This window comes from Delphinus delphis, chromosome 20, assembly GCF_949987515.2.
Source record: "Delphinus delphis chromosome 20, mDelDel1.2, whole genome shotgun sequence".
NCBI classification, from domain to species: Eukaryota; Metazoa; Chordata; class Mammalia; order Artiodactyla; family Delphinidae; genus Delphinus; species Delphinus delphis.
The window spans coordinates 7583609-7611216 of NC_082702.1; the positions used below are offsets into that span (position 1 = coordinate 7583609).

The window sequence follows — 27608 nt, forward strand, 5'->3', positions numbered from 1 at the left end:
ACTGTTTCAGAAATATCACACGCAGTAACTTGTTTAATTCTTACAATATCCGCAGGAAATGGAGCCTGGTTTTTTTTTTTTTTTTCTTTTTGCAGTACGCGGGCCTCTCACTGTTGTGGCCTCTCCCGTTGCGGAGCACAGGCTCCAGACGCGCAGGCTCAGCGGCCATGGCTCACGGGCCTAGCCGCTCCGCGGCATGTGGGATCTTCCCGGACAGGGGCACAAACCCGTGTCCCCTGCATCGGCAGGCGGACTCTCAACCACTGCGCCACCAGGGAAGCCCTAGAGCCTGTTTTTATGCCCAGATGATAGATGAGGCCCAGAGAAGTGAAATGATTTGCCCGAAGCCACACAGCACGTGTCCCAGCTGAAATCTGAACCCTGGCAGGGCCTGTGCTCTTGAAAATAATGCCCCCTTGGAAGTGCTGAGTGAGAATTTCTTGGAGGAATGAACGAACAAGTGAATGGATGAAACAGAGACAGCCAAGAAAGAAAGACAAGAGAAAGTGACACCAGGAGGCAGAGACACACAGAAGGGACACGGGGAAGGAAAAAACCAGAACCCAGCCCTGGGTCTTGAACACTGAACCTGAGCGGGAGGATGGGAAATTGGAAGTGTTTGCAGACTGACCCAAGCCCTCCCCGAGGTAGAGAGCCACCAGGGAACGCCCTTGGGAGTACCGGCTCTGACTGGGGAAGGGAAGGAACCGAAAGGCGGGGTCTGCGGTGGGCGGGGTCAGCGGACCCGGGACACTCTGGGGTCTGTCCCCGGGGCGAACTCCTCACCCCGCATCTGTGGGGTCAACGATGAAAGTCGTGCACGTCTTCTTCTTGAAGATCTTGGGGATCCAGCTCTGGAGACAGGAACAAGGAGTGGTGGGGTGGATCCAGTTAGGGTCACTCCGTGACCCACCCGCGCCCTAGCCGGAGACCCAGGAGTCCGGGACCCCAGTGCCCTCCTCTCCCGGACTCAGGAGACTCGACCCCCCCAACCCCCTCACCAATCCGTCCCCAAGGACCCTGGAGTCCGGGCCCCCAGCAACCCCTTCCTTTGTCTGACCCAAGAATCTGGGTCTCAAGCACCCTCCTCTCTGGAAACCAGGAGGCCAGGCCCTAGCTCCCTGTTCCCTCAGGCCTGGGTCCGGCCGCTGTACCTGCTCCTTCTCTGCACCCACCATGCTGCCGCAGCCACCGAAACCTATCCGACTCCCGGCATTCGATCCACCAACCCGGGTTCTAGATGCGCCCTGAACAAACCGGATCCGCCACTTCCCAGCCCAGCCTTGGGCGGGGCCAGGTCTGGGGGGCGGGGAATCTCGGAGAAGCGTAGAGCGGGAGGCGGGGCAAAGGGTCGGACAGGATCCAGAGAGAGGCGGGCAGGGACCCAGGGAGAGGGGGACAGGAACCCAGGGAGAGGGGGACAGAGACGCAGAGAGGAAATGCCAGCGATGAGAGAGAGGGCACACTGACCCAGGTCGGGGGATGGGGGGCGGGAAACACTAAGACTTAGGCGGGGGCAGAGAATCAGAAAGGGGGAACAGAGATTGGGGGGGCGCTACATTGACCCAAAGAGGGAGAGAGAAAGATTTAGATGGGTGGCAGACACTCAGAGGGAGAGGGAGAAGGGGACAGAATCCTCAGGAGGGGGGCAACAGGGACCCTGAGAGAGAGCTGGTGAAGAAACAATGACAGAGAGGGGGAGACCCATAAAGAAGGATGGGAACCCAAAGAGCGAGGGCGACAGTGACAGGATGAGGAGTGGGAGGTACTGCTATGCGGACAGGCAGGGCCACATGTCTCCTGCCGACTCTCTGACAGGGACAGCTGCGGCCTCCTGGGTAACCTGAGCCCCTTGCCCCCCCTCGTTGTATTTATAGCCCTGGCCTGGCGCCATCCCCTGCCCCCAGATCTGAGTTCCAGGGACAGGAGGTCATGGGTATGTGTGCTGGAGCAAAATTCCTTTCACGCCATTCCAGGGCTTCCATATTGGCATCCACCTTCTCAGCAGAGTAGCCCATTCTGGCCAGAAACTCCCCATAATCTAACCCCCAGTCCTTCCTGGGCAGGGGTTTCTCCCCTCAGATACATCCCTCCTGCTACCCTCCCCCATGGCCCAGGCTCCCCCCAGATTGGCCTACTAAAAATCTAGCCATTGTCTTTGCAGCTGCCAAACATGAACTTGTTGGCAACCCAAAGTCAAATCCCTTGGCTCCCCTCTCCTGGCCAAGGAGAGACCCCTTCATCCACCCCCTCCCCAGCTGGGAGGGGGAGGAGCAGGAGGGGAGGAGCAGATGGGGACTGACCCAGAATAACTCGGGGCTGAGAGTAAATTTAGCCACAGAGAGGGGAGGGGAGAGACCCTATTGGCTGGGAAGTGGGAGGGAGGGCCAGAGAGGAGGGTAAGGGGCTCTGGAGACTGCCTCAGAGGGCCTGGCTGTGAGGGCCAGGGGACAGAGGCCGAGAGAGACACAGCAAAGGAACAACACAGGGAGAAAGAAACAGAAGGAGCCCAACATTCATCCACATAGCCATAGCCACAGTGGGAGCCAGCCCTGGGAGAAGCTCTGCTGCCTGTCTGTCCCCATGGGCCACTGTGGGCCATGGCTGCACACTTTTCTCCTCTGGGCTGCAGTGGCCAGCCTGCTTCTCCCCACTGCCGTGACCCAGCAGCTGAGAGGGGCTGGGCTGGGGCCCAGCAACTGGAACGACAATGCAGGAGCTTCGGAGCCCTCAGAGGACGCATCGGGCAAGTTTGGCCACCCCACGCACAGCCATAGAGGCCATGGAGATGAGAACAAGGATGTTTCCACGGAGAGTGGGCATCATTTCTGGGGCCACGGAGACCACAGAGAAGAGGATGAAGATGTCTCCAGAGAATCCCAAGACCATAGGTACCAAGGCCACACGGTGGGAGATGAGAACACCTCTGATGAGGAGGAACACACAGAGCATGCTCAGCAGGCCCGTGGGCACAGAAGCCATGGGAATGAAGAGGCGGATGATTCAGCTGAGCACGGGCACCACTTCCCCAGCCACAGGAGCCATGGCCATCAAGATGAAGACGAAGTTGTGTCCAGTGAGCATCACCATCATATCGTCAGGCATGTACACCGAGGTCATGGAGAAGAGGAGGATGAAGAAGAGGAAGAGGAGGATGTCTCCACTGAGTATGGACACCAGGTCCACAGACACCAAGACCACGGGAAGGAAAAGGATGAAGATGTCTCAGATGAACACCCCCATCATGGCCCCAGCCACAGACACCGAGGCCATGAAGAAGAAGAAGATGATGATGATGATGTCTCCACTGAGTACATACACCAGACCCACAGGAGTCAAGGCCATGGGAAGGAAGACAATGAAGATGTCTCAGATGAACACCACCATCATATCCCTAGCCACAGACATCAAGGCCACAGAGACAAGGAAGATGAGGATGAGGATGTGTCCACTGAACACTGGCACCAGGTTCCCAGACATACCCACCATGGCCTTGGAGACAACGAGGAGGAGATCACAGTCAAGTTCAGCCACCATGTTGCAAGCCACCAGCCCCAAGGCCACAAGAGCACTAAGGAGGAGGACTTCCCAGAGGAACATGAAAGAGCAGTCCATGGCCATCACCACCACGGAGTCCCCAAGGAGGAAGATGAGGACACCTCTGCCAAGCTTGGCCACCAGGCTCCCAGCCACAGGCAGCAAAGCCACAGAGATAAAGGGACTGGCCACAGAGGGTCCATCAAAGAGGAGACTAACCACCAGTCCCCAGAATACGTGGGGGTAAAGGATAGAAGCCATTTAAGGGAGAGTGATTCTGAGGAGGAAGAGGAAGAGAAGGAAGAGGATCACAGCTCCCATGAAGATGATGATGAAGGTTCAGAGGAGGGAGGAGAAGGTACCCACCATGGCAGCCTGGACCAAGAGGATGAGGAAGACAAGGAGGAAGGTCATGGCCTCAGCCTGAGCCAGGAGGAGGAGGAAGAAGAGGAGGAAGAGGAGGAGGAGAGGAGGGAAGAGAGGGCTGAGGTTTGGGTCCCACTGAGCCAAGACCACCAGGAGGAAGAAGATGAGGAGGAGGGGCTGGAAGAGGATGAGCTCCCCTTCACCATCATCCCCAACCCACTGGCCAGGAGGGAGGTGTCTGGAGGTGCCTCCAGTGAAGAGGAGAGTGGTGAGGACATGGGTAAGTGATCTGACTGGATGATGGGGGTGGGGAGGAGCGGAGTCAACCTGGGTCACTGCTGCCCTCTTGTCCCCACAGATCAGCAGGATGCCCAGGAGTATGGGAACTACCAGCCAGGGTCCCTGTGTGGCTACTGCTCCATCTGCAATGTATGTCCGCAACCCAGCTCCACCCACCAAGCTGTTCCTAGAGTTTGTTTCTGGGCTCTGGTGTGCCTTGGGAGGGCCCTGAGCAACGGGCCCGAGTAAACAAAGACACTTTTGGGGCCAAGTCGGGGACAGACTGGAGGCCAGGAGGCTGGGGAGGAGCCTGGGATAGTGGTCCAGGAAAGAGAGGGTGAGGCCTGAGCTGCACTTGCAGATGTGGGGACAGGGAGGAAGGTTCAAGGCAGAGCCGAGGGAGGTGGGACAGGACTGGAGACTGACAGGCTATGGGGAGAATAGGAAGAGAGGGGGTGAAGAGAGTACCCAAAGGTCCAGCCCACAGAGACAAGGGGACGTCGGGGCGCCTTGCAATAGGGAAATGAGGGGGTGGGAAGCAGATTAAGCAGGTTGGAGGAAGATACTGAGCTCAGTGTCAGAAGTAATGAGGCTGAGAAGTTGGGGATATGTCCAGTGGGCAGGGTGGAGGACTGGCGGGTGGCTCCCAAACGTCCCTCCCTGCCTAACCAGGCTCCTCTGGTCCCCAGCGATGCACTGAATGTGAGAACTGTCACTGTGACGAGGAGAACATGGGAGAGCACTGCGACCAGTGCCAGGTGAGACTTCTCCCAGACTCAAGGATCCACCAGGTTTCCCGACAGCCCGGGACCATCTGAGCACCCCCAGCCCCAAATCTTCTGCCCTCAAACTGACCTAACCCCTTACCCCTGATGCAGCCTTGACTCCAAACCCGATCCTGCCTCTGACCTTAACCTCCGCCTAGCTAGCCTCCTGCCCAAGTACGGCCCACGCCCCATCCTAACACCGCCCCTGACCACCTCGTACCGCTCATTCTCTCTCCCCACCCCCGCCCCCAGCACTGCCAGTTCTGCTACCTCTGCCCGCTGCTCTGCGAAACTGTCTGCACTCCGGGTGAGCATGGGTGGGGCCCAGAAGAAACCTGATGAAGGGGCGGGGCCTGGTGGGTGGAGCCAACCTGAGGAGCAGGCTGGAAGGTTGTGGGCGTGGCTATGTGCGGAGGCGTGGCCAAGGCTGGGACTCTGTGACGAGCGGGAGGAGCACGGAGGGGCGGGGCCGGGCAGAGGGAAGGTTGGGGATAGGTGCCAAAACCTAAGAGGTTCGGATTGAGGGGTTAGCCTAGAACCAAGAGGTTGGGGCCAAAGCAAGTGGAATTCGAAGGACGCGGCGGGGCGTGGGGCTATTGGAGAATGGGAACACTTAGAGCCAGGAGGAAGGGAGGAGTCGCTGTAGAAGGAATTAGTTTGGGGGAAGGAATCCAGAAAAGGGGGCGGAGCTAGTCCTGGTCCTGGACTGAGTGAAAAGTGGCCCCCAATTTCACCCGTGGTGTACCCCTCAAGCCTCTTCTCTCCTACAGGAAGCTACGTCGACTATTTCTCCTCGTCCCTGTACCAGTAAGTGTGTGGAGGGGGGATGTTTAAGGGCCCCGTTTAGAAAGGTGCTGTCCCGCTATGAATTATTGGAAAGCCCTGAGCCTCTAGTCCCCCCTTGGTGAAATGAGCAGGTTAACGACCTCTAAGCGCCCTGGTGTGAGCTTTGGACACTTCGGCTGTCCAACCTCTGCGTCCTTCTCTCCAGAGCCCTGGCAGACATGCTGGAAACTCCGAAACCCTAACCCAGACACACGGCTGCGGCGCAGATACATCTCCCTGGCCCTCCAACCCCTTTCCACGGGCCATATTTATTTCTCTGAATAAACGTGCTCCCCGAAACCTCATTGTCTGGCCTGGGGTCTGGATCCTCTGGGCACCGGGGAATGCGGGTGGGGTCTGAGGGAGAAGGGGCCTGGACTCCTCGAAGTGGTTGGTTGCTAGGTCCTGATAAATAAATCAGTCAACACGGGAGCTTTTTGAAACAGTTCTCTTTACCCGTGATCACTGAGTGACGCCTGGGGCAGGGAGGCCGACCAAGAGTCGGGGGCGAGGGCTTCCCCACCGTCTTTCCTCTCCCCACGCCACGTCGCCCAGGGGCATCGTGGAAAGAGGATTCTCCCATGCAAACCCCGGAGCTGGAGCGGAACGGGGAGCGCAGTTCTGCACCCCCTACCCCCCCCCCGGGGCACGGACACGGCCACAGCACGGGGGGCGGAGGGGCCTCGGGGACACGAGACACTGGGGAGAGAGAGGGAGCCCCGCCCGCGGCTGACCCCAGGCAGCGGCGACCGGACGCCGCGGGGCAGGGCTGAGTGGCACAAAGGGCGAGGCTTTTAGCAGCGAGTCCTCCCTCCCCTCCTTTCGGACGAAGAAGGACGACTTGGGCCCCGCGACTGGGAAGAAAGGGGAGGGGGCAGCCTCTCCCCGCATGCGGCCCGGGAGGGAAGCCCCGCCCACTTCCCGCGGGGAAAGGGCACCCATCTCCCATCGGAAACTGATCAATAAATTACAAAGTATTGGAAAGAGAGGCGGAAGTTTGGGGCGGGATTTCTTCCTGCCTTCTTCTTCCCCCCTCTCAGTCCAGTGCATGTGGTTTGGTCCAGGCCCAGTCCATTTGTGAGGCAGGGACCGGCATTCCCCGCTTGTCTGTACAGATGGTCCAGTCCGTGGCGTGAGCTCCCCAGCAAGCTCTCCCCGGCGAGACCATACTCTGGGCAGGAGGGGAAACAGCCCAACCTCTGAAAGGTTCTTCCGTCCGAGTAAGGTCACCTGCATTGACGCCAGGCAGTGCGTGCAGCTGTGAAGATCCATTGTGCCGCCCAGAACCCCAAGAGCGCCCAGTACAGTCCTCACCTGGAGGCGTACACTAGCAGGAATAGGTCCGGACAGAAACGCCGTCTGCCCGGGAACTCCCAGAAGTCTGGCCTGGAGGGAGAGTGAGCAGCGGTTCAGCCTGGAAAGCGCGCGCGCGCACACACACACACACACCCACCCACCCACCCACTTCCTCCCTCAGTATTTCTCCGATCCTCAACCCCAAGCGTCCTCCCTTGGATTTCCCCTTCCGAGATGACAACGACCGCCTAGCTCCAAGCCGGTTTCTCCCCCTTTCCCATAGCCTTGGATTCCTTCAAAGTATCCCAGGTGACACTGGACGAGTTCATTTCCCACCCTGGAAAGGGGGTGTAGTGGGGTTGCGGAGGTTGGCTTATAGGAGCGGTCCATTTGTTATGGTTGGGGGAGAAAGGACTAGGCCATTTCAGAACCTGAAGAGGGAGGTTCCTACCCCCGAGGAAAGGGAGGGGAGGAGAGGCTGTCGCGTTTGGGATCCGCCCACCTTCCGGCTGCAGCTTGCGGAGAGGGAGCCCCGGCGAGCCCAGGGCCCCTGCTGCGGCCGAACGAAAGTTGGGGGGCAACATCTCAGCTGAGTCAGGCGTTACGCCTCGGAGGTCCTTCTCTCGGAACATCTTCCGCCAGGATGGGGAGCGGCTGAAGGACTTGGCACTGTCCTAGGTATAGGGGCCCGGCAGCCGGTGAGGGACTAGGGCCGCGTTCCGACTCCGCCCCTTCATTTGACCCCACCCCTCTCCGGGTCCTTCCCTCCTTTAACCCCGCCCCTTTTCTGGCACCTCCTCCAACCACGACTCGCTGGCAAAGTCAAGCCCCACCCCTTCAGCTCCCAGCCTAGAGGTGCGGCTGGGAGTGGAGTCTCCTGTGCTGCTGCTGCGCCCACCTCATCCAGCCGCCTGTCTGTGCCCAAGGAGATGAGGTTGCTGAATTCCTTCTCCAAGAGCTGCCGGGCCTGGGGAGGAGAGGTGGGAGAGGGGTTTCAGCGTGCAATCTGTGAGGTGGGGATGCCCAGTATGCCCAGGGCCTAGCGGCAGCTCACCTGTGCATTCTGTGTGGGGATCTGCAGGAGCAAGGCCAGGTCAGAGTAGTCGAAGGTCTCGTCCAGGGCGAGCAGCGCCCCGTGCACCCCGCTCTCCGTGAGGTTCGTGGCGAATTCCTTCAGGCCCAGCCCGGACACCCAACCCATGACCCGCTCATTGGACCACACCATCACGTCTGGGGACAGAAGGGACCCTCAGCTGCTCCCCTCCTGGGGCCAGGCACTTCCAATTTATCCCATATGTCCATCCCCACTTCCTCTTCCTGGCCGCGCCCCTATGCTGGCTCCATCCCCTCTTCCCTGGCCTCCCTTCCCTCCCCTATTTATGCCTCCTGCAGCACTGCTCCAAACCCCTCCAACTTGGCTCCCAGCTGGACGTTTACCCTTTTCGACTCACCTCGGATCTGGGTCTGACTCTCTTCCCGCCTCCGCTCCAAGTCCTTCCGGTCATAGTTGAGTCGTTTCAGGCACATGATCCCATAATGCAGACTCACCCTGAGTAGCAGAGATAGTGGAGTTACAGATGAGCCCTCATACCCCAATGACTGCTACTCCTATTGGGCTCTCCCCGTTGTCTGTGGTCTTCTGGCAGAGGTTGGGGAATTGCTCCATTGGATCTGTTCTACTGACTGCTGACCTTCCCAGGAGTTGCCATATTTTCAAAAAGCAGTTCCTATTAGCCCACCTGTAAGGGGTATGGGGTCAACTAGCTAAGCTGTCTCAGGACTTGGGCTTTTCCTAGTGGGCCTTCTTATGGGTGGAAGGGGCACAGGAGTCTTGATTGCCTGACAATCAGGGCTAGAGGACCAAAGATAGTCCAAGGAATTCCCCATCACTGGTCCTATTTGCCAAAGACTCTCTAGAAGTGGGGCTTACCCCCTTGGACTGCCCCCATGGGCCAGGCGACCCCCACCTGTGGAAGCTGTCCACCATCTTGAGTTGGCCCCGGAGTTCCTTCTTGTTAAGATGATCTAACATTCGGGCATCCACCAGCGACTCCATGAAGTAGCTGCGGTACTGGGGCAGCCCCAGGCTGGGCAGCCAGTCGTTCCCCACCCATTCATGGTTCATGTCGCCATATGCCAGGATCTGGGGCCATGGGCAGGTGGGGGAGGAGTCAGGCCCTCTGACCCCATCCCATGTATGTATGCAAGGGTACAGTCCAACCCCCCTCCCCCAGATCCGAGGTGGTTCTTTCTCCATCCTATAGCAGGACAATGGCCAATCTCTGCTCAGGACAATGGACAATCCAAAATTGTCTCCCTTTCCTTCATTATGACAGCATAGACCCTTGTCTACTCAAAGTGTGGTCCTTGGACCCACAGCATTATCATCACTTGTGAACTTGCTGGAATTGCAGAATCTCAGACCCTAGGCTACTGAATCAAAATTTGCATTCTCACAAGATTCTCAGGTTATCTGAACTGCACATTAAAGTTTAAGAAGCTCTAGTCTAAAGTCCCAACTCAGAACAATGGATCAGTCCAACATCACTACTCCCCCAAGTCAGCACAACGGATTTTCCAATGTAGCTCTCTCCCCAACAAATGATAATGGATCTATCCACCACTCTTGCACTGTCCCCAAAATACTAGTCTAGCTATATCTGGCCCAGGACAATATTCTGGATCAACCCCAAATCCTTCACTCCTCTTAGCATAAGGAAATAATCCATACCTTCCCCCTTGCTGGGAAACAAAGACCCAGCATAGCTCCTCTGTCTCAGGTGAGGTCATCCCGCTCCCCTCTTGAGAACAAAATGTAGCTCCTTCTCCCCAACTTCTCACCCTGACCTGCCGCCCCCCCGCCCCCCGCCCCAAATGCTTTCCCTTTTCACCCCAGTACAGTGGAACAATCCCACTTCCCTCTTTTCTAGGTAAAAGAGCTGCTCAGCACCTCCCTCTAGTTAGAGCAATGAAACTGCCCCTGGAGCCCCCGCAACCCAGCATAATGGAATGATCCGTGCACCACTAACAGTGGAATAGTCGGGCTTCTACGCCGACCCCCACCAAGCCACAGACAAGAGCAGAGCTCCGCGCAGCGCCCCCCTCCCACGGTGAGGATGGAATGCTCCGGCGAGGGGAGGGGCGGGGCTCGGAGAAGGAGGGGCGTCCATGCAGCGTGCACAGCCTGTTCATGCGCCCACTGCCCACCCCGCGCCCCCTACCTGCTCCCAGCTGATCTCCTTGGTCTCCTGACCAGTTAGTGGGAAGAGGGGAGAGAAGGGGTGGGTTAAGGGGCAGGCGGAGGAGGGCGGGAGGGACGAACAGACGGACAGACAGCTACAGATTCATCTGCCCCCCAACTCCGCCGCTCCTCCCGAAGGAAATTTAGTGCCACCCAAGGCCACCGGCAGGGGGCACTCACAGGCTTGGTCGTCGCGGTAAGGGACTCCATCTCTTCATGTGTCATCCACACGTTTCCTGTGGACTGAGGGGCGAGGGGTGTTACAGAGGTTGAGAGAGGGCTTCTGAACAGGGGAGGGGAAGGGGGTCGTGCTCCTGGAGGAGCCGAATTAGGCATGGGAACACATAATTTTCTGTATGGAACAAAATGATAAAATTTTAGAAGTCAGTATGTGCTATGGGGAAAAAAATAGGTGTTCATGTGTTGGGGTGATGGGGCCGGTACTAGTTTAGCTGTTGAGTTAGGGAGGCCTCTTGGAGGTGGTGACATTTAAGCTGAGACTTCAAGGATAAGCAGGAGCCAGCCTTGGGGGAAAAAGAGGGAGGGGTGCTCCTAGGAAAGGGAGCAGCAAGGGCCAAGAAGCAGAGTAGAAAAGGGAGGGGTGGGTAGGGGCCCCTCATCAATGGCCCTGTAGAGAACCATATGAATTTGGCTTTTTCTCCGGGATGGGATCCCTCTGGCTGCAGTGTGTAAAACAGCCTGAGGGGAGGCAGAGTGACCTGAAGGGAGCCCCACTCTCAAGAGATAATCCAGGTGAGAAACTGTGGGGAGCAGGGTGTATCAGACAGAGCTGGAGTGAGCGGGCCCAGGATTGGCTACTCTGAGGACAGTAGGCGGGGCCCTGAGACAGCAAGGGCTGGGATTGGGCCCTGGACACTCACAGTGCGGGAGGAGGCAGGAGCAGAGGGTGAGGTGAGTGAGACCATCTCCTGGATAGCGAGGCGCAGCTTGAGCCGGTGCAGTGGGTTGCTGATGCCGATCTCGCGCTGGATCTCTGTGTCTGACAAGTTGGCCATGATGGCACCACTCTTGACATTGGCCCGGCAGGCGGCCACATACCACGCAGGCATGCCTACCCACAGCTGGACCAGAGGGAGGAAGGGAGAAATGGGGAAAAAATGAGACAGAGAGACAGAGACATACGGGAGGAGAAACGGGAGAAATGGGAGAGGGACAGAAAGAAAGGGAGAGAGGGAGACAGAGAGATGGGGAAAGGCAAATGGGCGAGAAACAGAAAGACATGAGAAAGCAGTGAGAGGAGGGCAAGGCAAAGAGATGCGAGGGTCAGAGGGAGACACAGGAAAACAATGGAGGAGAGCCATAGAAGGGTAAGACCAGAGTCAGAGGGGAAAGAGAGAGATGGGGAGAGACAGAGACGAGGAGAGACCCACAGAGATGAGAGGCAGAGATGGGGAAAGAAAGGAGCAAAAGACATAGACATGGGAAGAAATACGGGGAATGACAAAAACACAGAGATGGGGAGAGAGGCAGGGAAATAGAGACACACACAGAGAGAGAGACATAGGAAGACACAAAGAGATAGAGAGAGACAACAAGACCAAGGTGGGCATGGCCAGAAGGACAGGGGTGAGGGGAGAAGGAAAAAGAGCAACAGGAAGATCTACAAGAAGCCCGACCCCTCCCAGGGCCTCCCCCCACCACCAACTCCTCTCCACCGCCACCTCTGAGTTAGGAGGATGGTACTAGGTGGACCCAGCCAGCCCTAAGGGTGGGGTTCTCAGACCAGTTGGGGATAAAGAGTCAGGACGTTTCTGGGCCCCAGTACCTCTAGCCAGGAGACCACAGTGGGCCCATCCCAGGCAGCAAAAGGCAGGCCCTGACGGCAGGCCTCTTCCAGAAGTTCATGCCTGGGGAGAAGGGCAGGAGATCGCAGGGACAGAGACACCTAGCCCTCTTGCATGGCCCCCTTCACCAACCGCATCCCCCCACCAAAGCAATTTTTATGAATGTAAAAAACATGGCAGAAGGCTAAAAAAAATACATGTGAATCTTTGTAATCCACCTTCCCTCCCCACAACAGATCCACACTAATCAAGAGAAAAGGGGAAAAAAAAGAAAAGAAAAACTCTAGGGGTTCCCAAGTTCCCAGGCAAGCAAGTTCAGGATCTTGGACACCCCCTCCCAGAATTTTCTTCTCACTTATGACCAACCCTCCCCACCTCCACAGCACACACCCACACTCACTTCCTCTTGTTCCTTCGGTCCTTGTCTCCTGGGCCTGTCAGCTTGGCTAGCCCCAGAGGGTCAGTGGCCAATGTCTCGTCTGAGGGTGTTCCAGCTGGAGGCAGGGAGGGGCCAAAATTTGGAGAGTCTCAAAGGGGAGGCAGAATCTTTGATGCTGGGGGGTTGAGAAGGATGCCAGGAAAGCAGAGGCCCAGAGGGATTAGTAAATGCGGCCACACAGAGGGAGTGATAAAACCAGACAGGGACCAATGTCACCTCCTAGGCAAGGAATTGGAGAAATCCCCAAAATAGGGCTGGATTCACTGGGCTGGCCTTGGTAAGCTGGCAGTGGTGTGCTGATAAATATTTAACAACTGGCTCCCTGGGGAAGGAGAAGGTATTTCCTGATTTGTAGCATATGCCAATTTCCATGGTGTAAATAATCCCACCAATTTCAAGCTACCAATGTGACGTCAAAGCAGCTCATAAAATTCCTGAAAATTTAACTAACTTGGATTTCACAAACCAGACAAGCAGGCTCCAGCCCATCAGACGCCCTGCTTTTAGGATGCTCCTCCCTCTTTCTCTATTTAAAAAATAGGTAAATAACATAACAAATTCATTTGCCCACCAGTCACTCAGGCAGGCCTCAGAGTGCCCTTTCCTTGTCCCTTCTCCTCCCCTCTACCTCTGCCAAGGTTCCAGCGTTCTAAATGAATTACCAAATGAATGAAGACAGGATTGTATGTCAAATGAATATGTAAAGAAGAAGAAGGAAGGAAGAAAGGAAGGGAGAGAGGGAATCAGGGGACTCACCCAGAGAAGAGCTGTCCCGACCTGGTGGTCCCATTCGCCCCTTCTCCTTCTTGCCAAAGAGACGGCCTATGGATGACTTGATGCTCTTCTTCTTGGGAGCTTTGTGCAGGGAATCTGGGGTGCCCTCACTGGGTAGGCAGAACAGATAGATCCCATCTGGGATGCCTCCTCTCATCCCAAGTCTTTGTCCACTCCCACCGCCTCCTCCCAAGCAAGTCCCTCCCTGTCCCATCCCTTATTCTTACTGACCTTCCCCGTGAGGGCCCTCCATCTTCCAGGGATCCCGCCTGCAGTGCCAAGGCCTGGGTCATTCTCTCAAGGCGGGCAGAACGAGGAGTGGGAGGTGGGGTGTCTCCTGGGATTGCTGGTCCCTCCATTCGTGGAGCCCCAGCTTCCTCCTTGGGGGCATGATTCTGGAGACAGAGATGCTATATTGAATCGGAGGGGTCAGGTTGGGGGCTCATTAGTTGGGATGTCTACGAGGTGTCTGGGATACCCCTGATTTGGGGAACCACTTCTAAAGATAGCCTAGATTATGTGCGGGTGAGTTGCAGAAATATAAAGGCAATAACTGCAGTCCCCCTGGAGCTTGATAAGCCCATATTTATACTGTCTTAGCTTCTGGTGTCAGGAGTGGGATCTGCTCAGCCTCAAGGAAAGCTAATGAGTTACAGGTTCTGAAAGTAGGAAATCTGAGTTTAAGGCAATAAAATAGGACATATAGATATTGTGCCTCCCTCAAAGGTCAATTCTGAGGATCTAATGGTAGTTCTTAAATGTATATTTGGTCACAGAGACATTTTTCTAAAAATCCTATGCAGTGGGAACTCCCTGGCCATCCAGTAGTTAGGACTTGGTGCTCTCACTGACAGGGCCCAGGGTTCGAACCCTGGTGGAGGAACTAAAATCCCTCAAGCTGCATGGCATGGCCAAAAAAAATTTTAAAAAAAAAAGTAAAAAAAAAAAAAAAAATCCTATGCAGAAACTTAATGTGTAAAACAGGTAAAAGTAGATCACATCTGACTAAAGTACAAGTTAGGGTTCAGGAACCCAGTGGCTCAGCCTCCCATTTGCCCTTTGAGTTGGAACTTTTAGGGAAAGCTAAGGTTGCTTTTGAAAATCACTGGTGTGTTGGTCATTGTTGCTTTTTGTTAGGGAGCCCTGTTTATGACCTCCCACCACCACCACCAAGCTGAGGAGACTTAAGAATACTCACAGCTTTGTCGGTGCCCTCACGGGCAGGGCTAGGGGGTGCCAGACGGGGTGTTGAGTGGCCAGAGCTGGGAGGGGAGGGGCTGGCAAGGGTAGAGGTGGTGAGGGAGGGGGGCAGTGAGCAGCTACTGCGGTAGCGGCCCAGTGAGTCCAGGCCCGAGCCAGACACCCGGCTCTCCAGCTCTTCTGCCCTCTGTTCTGTTGTCTCCTTCTCCTCTTGGATTAACCTGAGGAGGAAAAGGGGGAGATGGGGTGAGAGGACTCAGGCAGACAATAGGAGAGGGAGTTCCCCAACTCCCAATGGGCCAGGAAGGCTTGGCAGAGCAAAAATAATTCTGAGGAAGGGACAATGAAGTTAGAGGGTCTTGGTGGATCCCTGATGGCCTCACAGGTTCAAGGGGAGTCAAGATATCATGATAGGCTCAGGAGGTCATGGAGAGATTAGGGATGACAGGATGATCAGGATCTGCATCAGGACTATGCTGATAATAAACAAGTGGTTATGGAAAAGCATAAATGGATTACTATGGGCAAGAGGTCAAGTTCCAAGGAGGACAGCAAGAGCAAGCTCATAGTAAGAGCAGAGTGAGATCAGGGACTCTGAGGTCAACCTAGGATCTGGGAAGGTCATAGAGACATTTGGTGAGAGTCACTGTCTCAAATCACAAAAAGTTTGAGTGGAAGATGATGGTCATGTTGATACATTTGCTGGGGCCCATGGAAAGTGTTTTAGTTTTATTAGAGAATTGTTAAATAGGGCAATTTCTGAGGAATCAGGGTAGACTTTATGTGATGGGGGATTCTTAATAAATTGAGGATTGTTGTTATATTAGGTAGAAATTCTTGTTATCTAGAGTTGAGGTTCTCAAGGTGTTTTGGACTGGGGGACCTTGTGTTGTGTTGAGATTCGCAGGGTACTGGGAGTCACTGGGTAATTGTTGCGTGAAGCCATGAAAGCCATGATGTAATGGAGGATTCTTGACGGATTGGATTGTGAATTTTGGCATTTGGGGATGCAGTCTTGGATATATTGGGAAATTGTGAGTACCGGCCGGGGCGTGTGTAACTCATATATAGCACATAGGAGACTTCCTGGTATTTCCTCAGGGATTCCTGGATAGTGTGTTGGACTGGCAGAATTCCTTGAGGATGTTTAGGAAAGGAGTTGGGCTTAGGTGTGCAAATCAGTCTCCAGAGCCAGAGAGGCCTTGGGCTAAGCTTAGGCAGGGTGGGGAAGAACTGGGCCAGTGCTCACTTGATCTCTTTGTTGATGGCCTCCAGCTGCTCCTGAAGCATGATGGCCAGTGTCTGTACATCAGCCTGCCCACTGGGAGATAGCAACTCAGCTCCAAACATCCCCTCCGCCTCCTCTTCATCTGAGCCATCCAGCTCCCCAGGGAATGGAGGTGGCATGGACCCTGCAGGGGTAGACCGCTCCCACTCCTATCTCTGTGTGGAGACAGAGAGATGCCAGGTGGACAAGGGCCGAGGTAGGTGCTAGGTCTTTCCTCACCTATCCTGACCTTGCCCACCCTCTATAACCCTGCCCATGTCCCCTGACACTGACCGCCCTCACCATGTGACCCAGCCCCCCACACTTTTCCCAGCCCAGCTTTCTCTCTTGGTGGTTCCTTCTTCTTGACTCTGCCCTCTCCCCTGATTCCACTGTTTTCTTTGACCCAGCCCACTTCCTTTCTTCACTTGGCCCCATCCATTCTAGGATTCTACACCCTGCATACCATCCCCCCAAACCCACCCCTCTTCCCACCCCATCATTCCTCTAAAGTTCTCACCAGGCAGCAGGACATCCACGTGAAGAGCCATCGGGGCAAGTGGGGATGACGGAAGAAGAAGAGGAGACAGTGTGAGTCCAGGAGACCTTGCTTCTCAACTCAGTCCCCGCCCAGAGCCCTGCATGTTGGGCTCCACCTCCTACTGCTGCCCTCCCGAGCCCTGCTCAGTCCAGGCCCCAGAAGTGGCTGCTGACCTTAGAGGGCTCATCTTTGACCCCTGACCAGCGACCCCTCTTGCTTGCCCGGCCACTGCCAGCCCCATAGGGATCCAGGTGGGCGCCAGAAGGTAATGTGGGTGCCTGGGAGTAACGGAGCTCCAGGGCACTGCCAGGGAGAGATCTGTGGGCATAGAGAGGGCAGTCAGAGACCAAGGGGTCAGGAAAAGGAAACAGAGGTGAGTGGTCATGGGGAAGGGCTTGGGGTCATAGGATTGGGAGAGGGATCTGAAGTCAAAGGTCAGGAAAAAGGGTCTGCGGTCAGAGGTCATGAAGTCAGGGGTCAAAAATAAAAGGGACCAGCGGAAATCTCAGGAGGACAGGGAGTGGGGTGGGGGAGACCTCGTATCAGAAGGGATGTGCTTGGACAAGGGGGCTCCATGGGCAGAGGTGGGACAGGAAGATGACTGTCACCTGGAGTAGGAGGATGGTGGCCTCCCCCGCAGCTGGTCAATCTCCATCTGCATCCGCTCCATCTCCGCCAAGAGCTGCTCCTGGGGGGAGGAGTTTGGAGATGTCAGGTCAGAATCTGCCCCCTCCCCACCACTGAGTATCAGCCCCTCCCAGCCAGGCTGATTCCAGCCCCAGCAATGCCTGCTCCATTTCTCTGGCTCTCACCCAAGGCCCACCCCCCGCCCCTGGCCCCCTCCCTACCTTGTTGAGCAGCAGCTCATCCTGAAGCTTCTTCATGTTGGCGATCTCCTCGCTTAGTGAGTTCTGTGGGGGGCAGGAGTGCAGTGAGGGGGCGGAATCAGGAAGCAGCCTCCAGTGAACAGAGACAGGCCTGAGGGGACCCCAGGGGGAATGAGGTGGGCTTGAATGGTGAGCTGCATGGGGAGAGGGTTGTGGAGCCGAAGATGCTGCTAAGGCAGAGAGTCCCTGGGAGCCCAAAATGCAGCGTCCTGTGAAATTTCCACGGATTCAGAGTTTGAGGGTCCATAGGGTTAGAGGCTTGGGCAAAAGCCAAGAATTCAGGCCGTGGGTGCCCCAGAGTTCAGCTCTAGGGTGTTTAAACTAGGTGAAAGTGTGGTGGTCCCAGCAATCGAGCAGTCTATCAGTTTCAAACTCAGGATGCCCCCATTGGGGGAGATCTCAGATAACTGTTTGGGGAAAGGTCTGGGGCCCCAAGATTCCAGCTTATTGGAATCCTAGGTTGGGGCCCACCTTCTCCTCCAGCGCCCCCATGCGCTCCTTGAGGTGCAGCTGCAGCCGTTCGTTGGACTCACTCAGCAGCTTGTCCACTGTCTCGGACAGCCGCTTATTGTGGTCATCGTTCATCTTCTCCCGCTGCCGGGCCTGCCCAGAGGAGAAGAGAGCAGAGGCGCTCAAGCCCTGAGCGCTGTTCCTGCTCCGAGCTCCCGACCCCCAGCACAGCCCCCTCACCCAGGCGTATCCCCCAAGCCTCAAAGCCTCCTCACCCGCTGCAGCTCCTGGTTCTTCTCCTCCAACTGGGCCTCCAGCTGCCGAAGCCGCTCCTCAAAATTCCCATGACGTTCCTCAGCCTAGAGGATGGGACCCATGGCATCTGACTTTGTCCCAGTAGGATGCAGTCAGCCTCCAGGCCCCACCTCCTCCAAGGCTGGCTTCCAGGCCCCAGGCTCCTCCCCCACAGGACTCCAGACCCTGCCCTTGTGATTCAAGCCCTGCCCTCTCCTCTAGTCTCCAGCCCTGTCCCCTTCTCATGTTCTCCCCATCTGTTCAGTCCAAACTAGAGAGCACCAGCCCCCACCAAACCTCCAGGCCCTTCAACCATCCCAAGTCACGTCCCTTCCCTGGACCCCAGGCCCTACCCTTTCCAGCAGAATTCGGGCTGTGGGTCTCCTATCCCTCCAGACTCAGGCCCTGCCTCCTCCAAGCCCCGCCCCTTTGCCCCAGAGACTCAAGGCGCCGCCCCAGGCCTCCCTTCACCTTGTTGAGCGCCGCCACTCGCTGGGCCAGCTGTGCCTCTATCTCCGGCAAGGTCTCCGCCTTCTGCAGCGTCTGCTGCAGCTTCTGCTTAGCGTCGTCCAGCCACTCGGCCAGCTGACGGCTCTTCTCTTCACTCTGGGGGACACAGACGGGGGGGAAGGGAGGAGCTAGGTCAAACTAGCCACGGCCTCGCCCCCACCGCCCCTCCTCGGCCGTGCTCCCACCTGCCGGTACAGCGACTCCTTGCTGGCCAGCTCGTTTTCCAACTTGTCGTTGGCGTCGTGCAGAGACGTGGCCTCTCGCTGGGCACTCAGGTAGCGCTTCTCTAGCGTTGTGATCCGCTCTTCCATATCCTCCCGCTGCGCCAGCGCCTGCAGAGGTGACAGAAGGCCGCGTGGACTACAGCTCCCAGAAGGCCGTGGGGGTAGCCTAGGCTTAGAACCCCAGTTCAGGCACTCCAAGGTATCCTGGGAAATGAAGTCCCCTGCCCTCCGGGTGTCAGAATGGTGGAACCACACCTGCCGAGAGCTCCCAGGCATAGCCAACATTAGATCCCCTGCCACCTGATAGTTAAAATGGTGGTACAGCCCCTCCCATAAACTTCTGGGGCAATACTGGCTTAGACCCTCCTCATATGGATGACCTAAGATCCATGAGATGGAATGTCTCCACTTTTCTTAGCCCACTAGCCTCAAAAATCCAGGCCTTAGATTTTTCAGCAACTTCTGGCACAGCTCAGGTTTAGAATCACAGAGCAAGTGCCCTAGGGTCTCATAGGAAACAAAGGTCCCTTCCACCTGGGAGGCAGCATCTCCCAAGAGCCCCCAGGGTAGCGCATGCTTAGAAAACCAGAGAAGGTGCTCCAGGGTCTCACGGGGGAAGGACTCCTGCCTGGGAGCCGGTGTGGTGGGACCACACTTCCCAATAAGCCCTGGGGCCATCCACAATTGAAATCCGAGGTAAAAGCCCCAGTGGATGATGAAAACTAAAGTGCTCTCTCTTCTTTCTCATTCAATGCTTTCAAGAATCCATGCCCTACATTTCACAGCAGTCCCTGCAGCATGGGAGTTAAGGTCAAGGAACCTCAGCCAGGATGGGGTGAAATGCAGACAAAGGAGTTCAGTTAAGAGGTGCAAGAGAATTTCCCAATGATAACAATAATAACTACAACCAGATACTGGGTGACTACCAAGATGTGCCATGTGCCAACTCTCTGACAAGGATCATAAATACCATTAGGTGGGGAAATTGAGACTCAGAGAGGAGAAGAGTCCACACAGCTTGTGGACTGAATCCAGATTCGTGAGTTCTGTGACTATGGGCAAAGGGGGACAGGCAGGGTTGCGGGGAGGGAAGGGACAGAGGGCAGCCCACCAGGGGCTCCGGCCTCACCTCCTTGAGGTCGCGCTGGAGCTTGGCGTTAGCTTCCTCGGCCTTACCCAGCTCGCGGTGGGCCGTGCCCAGCTCCTCCTCCAGCTGGCTCATCTGGCGGCACAACACCGCCAGGCGCTCCCGCAGCTGGCACACCTCTGCCCGCTGCCGCTCCAGGGCCTCCTCCAGCTCTGCCGTGCGCCGGTTCGAATCCCCGCCAGGACCCAGGCCATTGGCAAGAGTCTGGAATGGGGACAGTGAGGGAGGAAGGGACAGAACTCAGAGTGGGGAACACAGAGATCGAGAATGCAAGGAGAGAACTGATGGGGGTGAGGGGGGATCAAAGATCAGTAAGGGCCATGGAGGTCACAAAAGTTAGCTAGCTGACTTGAATCAGAGGTCAAAGGTCAGTAAGAGTCTGAGGCGTTCAGATGTCCTAGGGTCAGTGAGAATCGTACCAAACATTAAAAGGACCATCACAAAGTCAGGGGGCTGAGTGGGATCACAGTGAGGAGGACCAATGAAGAGCAAGCGGAAGGAAAGGCTTCCACCTCTTACCTGCCCATCCCCATCCTTGCCGGGCTCCTCTAGCCCCGACCGGCGCCTAGACAGCTGTTCTCGAAGGCTCAGAGTCTGGCAATGGGAAAGGGAGATCAGGGCACAGGAGGTCCTAGAAACCCTGTTTCTACTTCCCACTGGCACTGGTCCTGCTGGGGCCACCCTTATCCCACAGTCTACCCTTAGACCCTGTGCCGTCATTTTATGTCTCCTTAGCCCCCCACCAGAGAAGTCCACCCTTATTCTTAACCTTAGCCTCCTTGTGGAGGTGTCCTGACTTTCCCCACCCAGGCATTTCCACCATTGTCAGTTCTTTCCCTTAGCCCCAGCCCTGGTTCTCACCTTAGTCTCACTGTCACAGGGCAGTACTCCCCTTATTCCTGCCCAATGAGTTCCTCCTTAGGAACCTCACTGGTTTTCTCCATAGTCCTACCCCACTGGTCTTCTGCCCTAGTCCTGCTCCCAACAGATTCTAGGACCCACCCAATCAGTTCCACCCCATTGGTAGTTCATTAGTCCCTCCTCCTTCTTGGTCACGCCCCCACCTCCTGATTGCTCAGCTCCAACTCTTCCTCTAGCACTGCCACCCGCTCCAGCGCCATTCGCAGCCGCTCCCGGACCTGGGGATGGGGGCAAGACAGTGTGAGATGGAGATCAGACCTGATGGAGGACAGTTGATGCAGAACACCTTTGGGATGGACCTGATAGGGTGACATTAGCATTCCTCTATTTATAGTATGTGTGCATCCCCAACTAGCTACCAAGGCAGCCTCACCCGCTGGTATCCCCCAACCTATTACATTTTTCTATTATCAGCCACTCAGGTCCCAGTCTGCATAGCCTGTCTCAGTCAATTACAGTCAACATTCTTCCCACATGGGCCATCCCCAACCAATCACGGCCAGAATTTCTGCCGTTCAACACAGCCCCAGCCAACCACGAGTTTCTGTTCTACAACCAGGCTCTTCCAATTCTCATACCTTCTCATCCAGGGCCTTGTGGTGCTCGAAGAGGGATTTTAGAGCCTTGAGTACCTCCACCTCAGAAGAGACCCCTCCCGGGGACTGGGCCTGGCGCTTTACCACAGTCATACGCAGTGACCTCTCGTGCCTGGACACCAGGCACTCCAGGTGTTCTAGGAGAAGCTACAGAGATAGGGCACAGGACCAAGGAAAAGTGTGAAGGGAAGAGAGGCAGAGTGAAGGAAGAGGATTCAGACAGGTGGGGCGGACGCATGGAAGAGGTGGAGCCAAGCAAAGTGGTATGGAGAGAGGTCAGGAAAAGAGAGCGATAACAGAGGTGGGGGGCAGGTCAAGGAAGGAGTGGTACAGGAAACGAGAACAATTATGGAGATAGGGGAGGGAACATGAAGGAAGGAGGGGACCAGAGGAGACCCACCAAATTGTAGGAGCAGGGAGAAGAAAGGAAGGCGAAATAGAGGGAAAAAAATGGGTCAGGCTGCAACACCCAAGGCCCCGCCCACCGCACTTAGTTCCCGCCCCAAGACCCCTCACCCGAGTATTGTTCCGCTCTGCCTTCAGCTCCGCAATTTCTTCCTCCCGTTCCAGTAGCTGCTCCCGACACAAGTTCAGCTCCTTCGTCAGAGCCGCAAATTCCTATCCAGGTGTGGGCAGGATCGGACAATCAGATCAATCCCTTTCCCCATCTCCCTCATTCCTTAGGACTGGGAGGTTTGGAGGCCCCACCCATCTCTGCCGAGTCCCGCCCCTTCAAGCGGCTCAGGCCCCGCCCATCACCGGTAAGCCACTCCCATTCCAAGTGCCAAGTTCCGCCCCTTCCGGACCGCCCTCCCTGTGCCTCCGCGAGTCCAGGCCCCGCCTCCCTCAGGCCCCGCCCCGGCCCCGCCCAGACCTGGGGCAGCGCGATGCTGAGCTGGCGCTGCAGCGAGTCCTTTTCGTGGCCCAGCTCGCGCAGCCGCAACTGCGCCGTAGCCAGTCCGTCCTGCGCCTCGCGCAGCGTCTCGAGCAGGCGCTCGCGCTCCGTGAGCATCGTGACCATGAGGCGCTCCAGTTCGCCGCCCGCCTCGTCCGGGCCCAGCGCCGAACCCCGCCGGCCATCCTCGCTGATGGTGGGCATCACCTCGCACATCATGGCGGCGGTGCTGGCCTACGGGGAGGGGGCAGGGAACCGAGAGGGGCTTCGTTAAAGCACAGGCAGCGAAACTGAGGCACGGTCACTGGGATACTACATAGTGAAAACTGAGGCAGGACAACCCAAGCACTGCACAGAAGAAACTGAGGCCCATCCATTCCAATCATGGCACAAGATAAACGGAAACCCATTGCTCCCAGGAAACCAGGCCTGGCTACCTGGGTGAGAGCATTTGGAGAAACAGGTCAGACTCCATCAGACACTGGCAGCAAATCTAGGCTCAGCCGAGTCGGAGAAACCGAAGCCGGGTGCCCCATTGCCTGAGTGAATGTGGAAAGTTTGCAGGCCCCTCCCCTCCGGTCCAAGCCCCGCCCCTTCAAGCGACTCAGGCCCAGCCCATCACTGTCTATTCTGGCCCTGCTGAGAATCCCCTTCAACCTACTGCATGAACTAGAAAACTCAGGTCCAGGCGAAGGAGACCATGCCTTCAGGAGGCCACAAAACTGGGGTCACAGAATTAGGTCACTGGTACGTAGTCACCTGTATAATGTCACAGGGATGGTCCTCACCTGCTATTCAGCCCAACTCCTGCCTCCTTCAACTTCCCAGATATCTAGATATCTAGCTCCAGGAGAATCTAAAGACCCACTCCAGTCGGGAAAAACAAAAATGGTGGGGACAATGCTAGCCATCTCCCACTACACAGGAGTCTAAGATCCAGCTACCTCTTCTCTCAGGTCACAGGAATCTAGGTCCCCTATCCCTCCCTTCCCCCAGACTGAGAAGTCTGAGCCTCCAGCCTTCTCCTCCCCAGTCCCAGGAATCAGAGACCACATCCCCTCCCTCCCAGGACACAAGAGTCTGGGCTTTCAACCAACAACCCTAGACCCAGAAATCTCAGCCTTCAGACTTCTGCCCCCTCAGAACTCAGAAGTCAAGGCCCCCAGGACCCAGGGGTCCAGGTGCATGAGCCGCGGGTGGAGATGAAGGGAGGTCTCCTGAGCCACTCCCTCCACACACATCAGGTCAGACGGGTCCATCTAGCTGAGCCGAAAGCAGGAGGGACTTTGACTCCTTCTCTCCTTTCTTTCTCTCCCTTCAGGCAGAGGCATAACCGGTTCTCAGAGTGGATAATTTCCAGCTCCACCCAATATTCGGACTATGTCTTAAGCCTGGGACTGGGGCCTTGGACTCCTGGGAGGACAGGAGGGGACTGAGGGACCTGGGACCTGGGAGAGGAGGCAGCTGGGTGCCTGTAATCTTGGGTCTTTCAAGAGGTGCATCTGGGAATCTAGACACCTGAATCCCAACACTCAGAGGTCAGATTCAAGAAAATGTTTATAAGAGGGCAGGCCAGACTTAGACCAAAACCCAACATGGTATCTAAAACCCAGAATCTACTCATGAGATGCAATTAGGGATGTTTTAGGGAGGCTGTTCTAGAACTTCAAATTCCCTGAGAAGGAAACAAAATTCAGCTAGGCTGGGTGTAGAATCTAGAAGGCCACGTGCAAGAAGACACAGTACAGAGTGCAGAAAGGCCATACACTTCCACATTTACAATGTGCTTGGGGTAGGATCCACACATGGGGCCAGATAGAAGGGCATATTCTAGAGCCCAGGTCTGGAACTTTGAACAAGCCAAGAGCAATCCAATAACTTAAAAGAGTGTCTGGGTCACCCCAGAACCCCAAACACAGAGGGGAGGGTAATGATATCTAAGAACAGACCTAATGCAGTACATAACAAACCTAAGTCAGGAGACATAATCTAGACATAATCTAGAACTCAGAACCTACCAGGGATGAAGGCATAAAGGTATATTTTATCTTTACAGAATAAAGCAGAGATCGCATGCTTGGTTTTTTCATGCATCTAGATAATGTTAGAACTCAGAAGGCAGAATATATGCTCTAGAATTCAGAGCACGCCCTGGAGGCAAAGGAAAACCTAGAAAATAGCAAGGAGTTTGCCTGGAACTTAGAATCGCCTGGGGGAAGATGCAGAAAGATGCATTTTGGCAATTGAGAATTTCCTGGCATAAGGACTGAGCTGGCAAAGGGGGTGGGGATGGGGGTGGTGTGTTCTAGAAATGAGGACATTTCTAGGCTGAAGACTCCAAAAGAGGAGAGAGCCTAGAGCATGTTTAGAATGTTGAAGTGGCAGATGGAGGAAGCCCCCAATCCACCAGGGGACAAGTTCTAAGCCAAGGTCACACCAGGGAAAAGATGGACAGAGAAGGTGGGAATGGATGAGCCGAGAACATAGAACCTGAGGAAGGAAGATGCAATGTACAACACTTCAGTGGGAATCCTCGAGATTTAAGACTGTAGAATTGGATGGAATCTAAAATAGGGAAGTGCAGGGACTTCCCTGGCAGTCCAGTGGTTAAGACTTGGCGCTTCCACTGCAGGGGATGTGGGTTCGATCCCTGGTCACGGAACTAAGATCCTGCATGCCACACAGTGCAGCCAAAATAAATAAATAAAAATTTTAAATATAATTAAATAAAATAGGAAGTGCATTCTAGAATGGATAGCACACTTTGGAGAAAGGCTAGAGCACATAAATGCAACACACATATTCTATTTTTTTTTTTTTTTTTGACGGTACACGGGCCTCTCACTGTTGTGGCCTCTCCCGCTGCGGAGCACAGGCTCTGGACACGCAGGCTCAATGGCCATGGCTCACGGTCCCAGCCGCTCCGCGGCACGTGGGATCCTCCCGGACCGGGGCACGAACCTGTGTCCCCTGCATTGGCAGGCGGACTCTCAACCACTGCGCCACCAGGGAAACTCGGAACACACATATTCTAGCACTTAGAATGCCCCTGGGAAGAGAATGGAATCTAGAGCAATGCCAAGGATGTGGCTAGAACCTAGAACACACCCAAAATGAAATTTTAGAAGAAAATAAGCAAGGACTGGCTTCTTAAAAATTGGAACATGTCAGTAATTCTCTGGTGGTCCAGTGATTAGGACTCTGCGTTTTCACTGCTGAGGGCCTGGGTTCAATCCCAGGTCGGGGATCCAGCAAGCAGCATGGTGCAGCAAAGAAAAAAAAAAAAAAAAAGGAACTTGTCGAAGGGGAGGGTGAGATCAGAATTTGGCTTGGGAGCATTAGCTAGATATTTGAATTTACCTGGGGAAAGTCATGCCTCGAATTTAGCATCTAGCCTAGACTTCAGAACAGTACCTTGGGTGAAAAAGGAACAAAGATGTTGACTGGGAGTGTTCTAGGATTTAGGAAGAATCTAGAACGCGAAGCATTGCCAGGGCGCATGTTTAGGTGGAAATGTGGAAGACAATTCTAGATCACAGAATGAACCTAGGCCATAGAACACATCTGGAGGAAGGGATGTATGTTTGGCTCACCAGTCTGAGAGTGTACTCGAAGGATGTGACATCATGATATGAAAGAATCGTGATGGAGTGCTGGAAACATCTCAAAAAGCTGGGTCTCAGGGGAGAATGTTGGAAACCCCAGGGAGCCCAGAACCTGAGATGATACGGAGATGAAGCAGGGGTTTTTCAAGGCCACCAGAGATGTCAATCTGATGGGCAATTGTGAGGCTGTAGGGACTTGGGTTCGAAAGAGTAACAGCTGAGTGGCTAGACACTTGGGGTGGTGGGTGGCAGAGCTGGGGAACTGAACTCCTGAATCGCTGTGGAGGCCAAAGCCAGGAGATGGAAGTTTGGAGCCTGAGTCCCTGTTGGATGGAGGGCCGGGGTAGATGGCTTTGGTGGGCAGAATAGAGAGTGGGGTCTGAACTCCTGGGTCCCTGAGGGGAGGCAGGATCAGGGACAAGGCATCTAGGTCTCCAGGGGTCAGCGTGGGTAGAAGTCAGAGAATTGCATTAAGAATTGCATTTTGAGTCCCTGAAAGGAAGAGAGTCATGGCGCCTGAATCCCTAAGGGGGCAGATGCTGGGGTGCCAGGTGGATGGGTATATTTGTCTGAGGGGCATAGGGGCTGTTGAACTGTCTCTGAAGGGAGCAAAAGCTGGAAATCTGGATTCCTAGATCCTGAGGGGGTGAGGGCTACCAGCTGGGGCCTTTAGCCAGAAGAAGTGAGGACTGACAGGGCTCCCAGAGCCCGGTGGGATCTGGGTCCCCAGATGCCAAGATCCCTAAGGTGCACCAGGCAGGAACATTCAGAAGCCCTGACTCCTCAAGTAGAAGCTGGGGTCTCCGAAACCTGGGTTGTTGAGGGTGGAGCTGAGAGCCTGGCCAGTGGAACCCTGAGGCCCGGGCGCCCAGGTCGGGGAGGGCCTGGGTATCCCCAGGTCAAAGGCGCGACGGGGGATATCCCCGCGTCGCCGGCACCGCCTCCCCGGCGGCAGCAGCAGGAGATGGGGGACGCGAGGCTGCCGAGAACGGTGACCATGGACAGCTCCAGAGCGGGCCTGTGTCCAGGGCGGCCGCCGAGCCGGCCGGGACTGAGGGACTCGGCCGGCTGTTCAAGCCGGCGGACCAGAGATGGGCAGACTGGGTGCGCGAATGGGGGACTATGCGGACGCGACGGGGGGGGGGGGGGCGGCCGGCCCTAGCTGGGGGAGTCTGACACAGCTGCGGCCGGTGTCTGGAGCTCCCAGGACTGGGCCGAGGAGGAGGATCTAGGTCCAGAGGGGCTTCCTGGGGCTGACCTGGGAAATCCAGGCTCCTGGGCCCCGGAGGAGGCGCAAGGCGGCAGTACGCCTGGGATTCCAGGGTTCGGTTGGGGACTCTGAGAGCCGGGAGGGGCACGCCTGAGTCTCTGGGGTCGGGCTGTGAAATCTGGGCTCTGAGGTCCCAGGGGATGAAGAAGGGAATCCAGGATCTCAGGGAGGCGGGGGAAGCTCGGCGACGGGTCCCCGGGATGGGCGCTGCCAGGCGGGCCGGGCTGGGCTCTTACCTACCTGGTCCGCGGCGGCTGCGGGAGGAGCTGGGCTGCAGGAGGGACGTGGGGTGGGGTGGGGGGACCGGGCGGGGCCCCTGGCGGCGGCCGGGGCCCGGATCTGTGGCTCCGGAGCCCTGTCTCCGCCGCTCGCGCGGGCTCCGCGTCTCTTGCTCCGGCTTGGGCGCTGGGGACCCCCCCTCCCCTTGACGGTCTCACAGCCCTCTACCCCCTAAAATAGCCCCCTTCCCCTT

The 27608-nt window shown here is 56.0% G+C and overlaps 3 protein-coding genes across 5 annotated transcripts in view; 1 reads left to right on the forward strand and 2 right to left on the reverse strand.

Annotated features, from left to right (window-relative positions):
* Positions 1–1265, reverse strand: part of TRPM4 (transient receptor potential cation channel subfamily M member 4) — a 35029-nt gene extending 33764 nt beyond the window's left edge. The window contains exons 1-2 of the mRNA XM_059999523.1: positions 1155–1265; positions 787–854 (exon numbers count right to left, since the gene is read on the reverse strand). Of these exons, the coding sequence (XP_059855506.1) occupies positions 787–854; positions 1155–1178 (92 nt within the window). The 5' untranslated portion in view covers positions 1179–1265. The remainder of the gene's footprint in view (positions 1–786; positions 855–1154) is intronic.
* Positions 1266–2478: 1213 nt separating this feature from the next.
* HRC (histidine rich calcium binding protein) lies at positions 2479–6119 on the forward strand. The gene is made up of 6 exons (XM_060000423.2): positions 2479–4183; positions 4262–4332; positions 4872–4940; positions 5202–5256; positions 5720–5756; positions 5941–6119. The coding sequence occupies exons 1-6, from the start codon at positions 2584–2586 to the stop codon at positions 5975–5977; spliced, it is 1869 nt and encodes a 622-aa protein (XP_059856406.1). The 5' UTR covers positions 2479–2583; the 3' UTR covers positions 5978–6119.
* Positions 6120–6383: 264 nt separating this feature from the next.
* On the reverse strand, positions 6384–27483 carry PPFIA3 (PTPRF interacting protein alpha 3). Of its 3 annotated transcripts, XM_060000421.1 has the most exons (30): positions 27377–27483; positions 22241–22495; positions 21883–21984; positions 21349–21513; positions 20914–20988; positions 20369–20443; positions 19832–20053; positions 18664–18810; positions 18440–18574; positions 17950–18033; positions 17696–17827; positions 17186–17248; positions 16946–17025; positions 16511–16655; positions 15779–15966; positions 14528–14750; positions 13561–13724; positions 13312–13439; positions 12517–12610; positions 12098–12179; positions 11193–11393; positions 10492–10554; positions 10292–10318; positions 9038–9213; positions 8522–8619; positions 8125–8300; positions 7969–8037; positions 7573–7744; positions 7089–7160; positions 6384–7004 (listed from the first exon to the last, which is right to left on the reverse strand). In XM_060000421.1, exons 2-29 carry the CDS (start codon positions 22478–22480, stop codon positions 7102–7104), a joined length of 3585 nt encoding a protein of 1194 aa, XP_059856404.1. In that variant the 5' UTR covers positions 22481–22495; positions 27377–27483; the 3' UTR covers positions 6384–7004; positions 7089–7101. The 3 variants fall into 3 exon arrangements, with proteins under 3 accessions (XP_059856404.1, XP_059856403.1, XP_059856405.1); XM_060000420.1 differs by having other exon boundaries at positions 6384–7160; XM_060000422.1 differs by lacking the exon at positions 10292–10318 and having other exon boundaries at positions 6384–7160.
* Between the last annotated feature and the right edge of the window lie 125 nt (positions 27484–27608).